Genomic DNA, 3,629 nt, shown 5'->3' with positions numbered 1-3,629 from the left:
CTGCCGCTGCAGCAGCAGAGGGAAAAGTCTTGACCTGCTTGGCCAAAAGCTGTTGTTGAATGTGCTGCTGTGCAGCCTGCTGCAGCTTGCTGTACTTCTCCATCTCTTCTGGTGTGAACGTAATGGGCTGACTCTCCAAAGGAGCCAGGCCATCCTCCTCCGTCTCCATACCATCCTCCTCCAAGCTGGGTGGTGGGTAAGCAGGGTAGGCATGCATTGGAGGCTGCTGCTGCATTTCTGACATGAGGGATTCCATCATGGGATTCTGGGAAGTGTCCTGTCCTGATTCTCCTTGGTACTGAGGCATCATCATGGAAGGCTCCTGGTCAAACAATGGCCGGGGTTCTTGATGCACTTGGGCTTCTGTGGTAGGATGCTGTGTCTCTTCTTGCACCACTGTACTCTGTGGGGCCTCTTCAATCTTCTGGACCGGTGGAGCCGGAGGTGGAGGAGGAGGAGGGAATTCACGTATAGGCTCTACTAGGATAACTTCTCCCTCAGAGCTCTTCCCTGCCCCTGATTTCTCTCCTTCATCAGGTCTGGTTAGGGGAATAATTGGTTTCTTTCCTGCCTGCAACTTACCAAAAAGTGGCAGCATGGCTTTGTTTCCCAGGGATGGGGGTAGTTTGGGACCAAAGTAGCCTTGTGGTGGATCCTTAATCTTAATGCCAGATTTTGTTCCTGTGGCAGGATCATCAGAGCTTTTTTTAGATTGAACTTTCTCCAGAAGCTGGCGTGCAGTGAGGGTGTTTTTCTGTTCCCCTGCATCTCGGGACACTCCTTGCCTCAAAGCCTGTGAGCTGGATGAATGGGTGTTGCGGTTAAGGCCTCGTGATGATGATGACCGTGGAGATTGGGAGCGGTAGATTCGAGAGCGGTTGAAGTCTCTGCGATGTGTGTCACTGTCCCCTCGACCCCTGGGGCCTCGTCTGTGAGGGGAGCCTTTGGTTGAACTGGAAGAGTGGCTGGCAGAACTGTGGCTTCGGCTGTAGCTGCGCCTCCAAGATCTCGCGCTGGTGCTGCGGCTCCAGCTACTGGAGCTTCTTGAGCTGCTCCGATGGTGCCGCCGGTGCCTTTTTCTGCGGCTGTAGCTGTGTGAGCGCGAGTCTTCTGAGGAGGAAGAGGAGTATTGATGTCTCCTGGATCGTCTACGTCCTCTGCTACCCCTCCGTTCATACTCTGAGTCTGATGAACGTTTGGAGTGCCTCCTTCTGCGACCCTCTGTGCTGTAGTCACTGTAGCTGTCCGAGTAGCTGCGGCTACGGTGGCTGTAAGCACTACTGCCAGCCGAGGAGCGCTCAGAGCTGGTGGAGTAAGAGTAACTACGGGAGGTTTGGCCACGGTGGCGACGTCGGCTGCTGCCTCGTCTTTCCCCTCGTCTTGATGAACGACTGCACGACCGCCCTGATTCCTCACTATGGTGGCGGCGTTGTTCCCGTGGACTTGACCTATGATGACGTGAGCGCTGAGTATTAGAGCCCCCTTCTTCTTCACTCTCGCTGCTGGGGGGTCTACCAGGACATGGACTCTTTTGGGCTGAGGAGGAGCAGGAAGCACTTGGAGGTGCACTGGAGTCGGTCTTTTGTCGCTTGATGCTACTGTGCTCCTCCGAGGAGTTTGCCTTGTCAGCAGCTTTACCAGCTCCTCCTTCTTCTGCTACAGACTTGCAAGGCACTTCCTTAGTAGTACGCTTCCTCTTTCTCAGCTCTACTCCCGCACCTCCACCCCCCGCAGCTGTCAGCTGAACAGTAGAGGAAACAGCTTTGTCTTCTGACTTTGGTTTTGCCTTTTCCTTTTCATCACCCATTGCCTCATCATGATCTGTAGCCTTGTTTTTGCTCTTCTTTCGTTTGTGTTTTTTCTTCTTTTTGGGCTTTTCATGCATTACCTCAGTCCCTCCCTCAGCCGCTTCTGCTGCTCCTTTTTCTTTTCCTTTGCGTTTTGAGTGCTTTGCAGACTTCTTATGCTTCTTCTTTTTCTTTTTTTTCTTGGCACCACTGCTGCCAGCAGTTGAGGGCTTTTGCTCATCACTTTCTGACTGGCCAGGCTCTCCCTTCATCATTGGTTTGTCTTTGTCACTGCTGGTCCCAGGTTTAGTGGTTGAATCTACTTCAGCTGTTGAGGTTGATACCTCTTGCCCCTTGTCATCAGACTCTTCACATGGCTTAGGAGACTTTGCGGTTTTCCCACCACGCAAGCCTTTGTTACGGGACAGCTTGAAATCAAAGTAAAGGGGATTACAGCTGTAAGACAGGGAAGGTTGGACTTTTGTAAATTCGAGGAGTTCAGAGGGCCACTGCAGGGTAGTGCTCTCGTCTTTGCTAAGAACTGGGAAAAAGGGACCAGTGGGGATTTTAGGGCCCGAGTTAAAATCCAGAGTATCCTGCATTCTCTCTGTTTTTTGTGTAGGTGAGTTTGGTATCACAGCAGCTGCGTCTGCTATGCATGGAGAAACATCCTCCGTCTTCCCTTTAGGTGATGGAGGAGTTGGCTCTGGGTCAGGCGTTGAAGTGGTACTAACCTGTTCTTTTTCAGTGTTACACTCTTCAACATTGGACTGTTCACAACTATCTTCAACCGTTTTCTCTTCCTGCACTTCTTCCTCATCTTTGCTCTGACACTGATCACTGGCCTTCATGAATAGCAAAAACTGGAAGTGAGGCTTAACCCGGCAGTGAGCTGGAGGTACATAGTGATAGTACTGAGGTTCCTGTCCAGCATATCCTTCCTCCTTTTTCATCATCATCTTCAGTTTGTTCAGTGTGGAGGCTAGAGAGGCCCCATCGTCAGGCTGCTGCACCTCTTCTGTGCTTGCCATATTACCACTGTCTCCTCCTTCACCTCCTCCTGATACTCCCTTAGGGCTGTCAGTGCTGCAGCCAGATGTCTCCTCTTGTCCTCCAGACTTTTCCCCCTCCTGGCTCTCCTCTTCCTCTATAGCCTCCTCTCCATGATCAGCAAACACAGCAGCTGCTGTCTCGAGTTTTACTGGGGCTTTCTTGGCAAAAGAGAAGCACACACTGACTTTGGATGCACTGCTGGAGGTTGGGGAGGAGGAGCTGTTCTTCCCCAAAGAGAAGCTGATAGTTGGGCCAGCTTTTGGGGAGGCCTTCCCACTTCTTTCTGTCGCTGATCCTTCCAGAAAACCATCTGTTAGACCAGGATTCTCAGGATTCATGCCAATGTCTTCTACCTTCTCTCCATCTACAGCCACTGTGGTGGTTTTGAACATGGGTCCACTTCCTGGAGTACTGAAACACAAAAGACCAGTAGAGATGTAATGTGGCATAAACGTTTCCAAATGACCAAATATCAGCTGTAACTGCAATGACAGTTTAACAGGATAATAGTGTGCTAGGACTGTTAACTTGGAGTGTGTGACTGTAGAAATTTCCATGGAAAAAAAGAAAAAGGCTGTAGTAAGCTGTATTTATAGAGCATCTGGAGCCAGCATAGAAAAATTTAATGACTGGATAGAGGAGAACTATTTGACAATAAGTCATAAATTAATGTTCATATGTGGTGACAACATTGACTTGTTAAACCCTAACAAGCACACAGGAACGGAGGAGTTTATTAACACTTTACACAGATGCAGTTTATACCCAAAAATCACAAAACCAAGTAGA

At 50.0% G+C, this 3,629-nt stretch overlaps 1 protein-coding gene across 9 annotated transcripts in view; it reads right to left on the bottom strand.

Moving 5' to 3' along the window:
• gpatch8 (G patch domain containing 8) overlaps window positions 1-3,629 on the bottom strand; it is a 31,886-nt gene that overhangs the window by 1,764 nt on the left and 26,493 nt on the right. For all 9 annotated transcript variants that reach the window (XM_020607338.1, XM_020607337.1, XM_020607341.1 and 6 more), the window contains one exon: window positions 1-3,251. This exon is cut by the window's left edge and continues 1,764 nt beyond it. In XM_020607338.1, the coding sequence (XP_020462994.1) occupies window positions 1-3,251 (3,251 nt within the window). The remainder of the gene's footprint in view (window positions 3,252-3,629) is intronic.

The sequence above is a fragment of the Monopterus albus genome, unplaced genomic scaffold (genome assembly GCF_001952655.1).
Source record: "Monopterus albus unplaced genomic scaffold, M_albus_1.0 scaffold85.1, whole genome shotgun sequence".
Lineage (NCBI taxonomy): Eukaryota > Metazoa > Chordata > Actinopteri > Synbranchiformes > Synbranchidae > Monopterus > Monopterus albus.
This window is presented reverse-complemented; position numbering and strand designations above follow the sequence as displayed.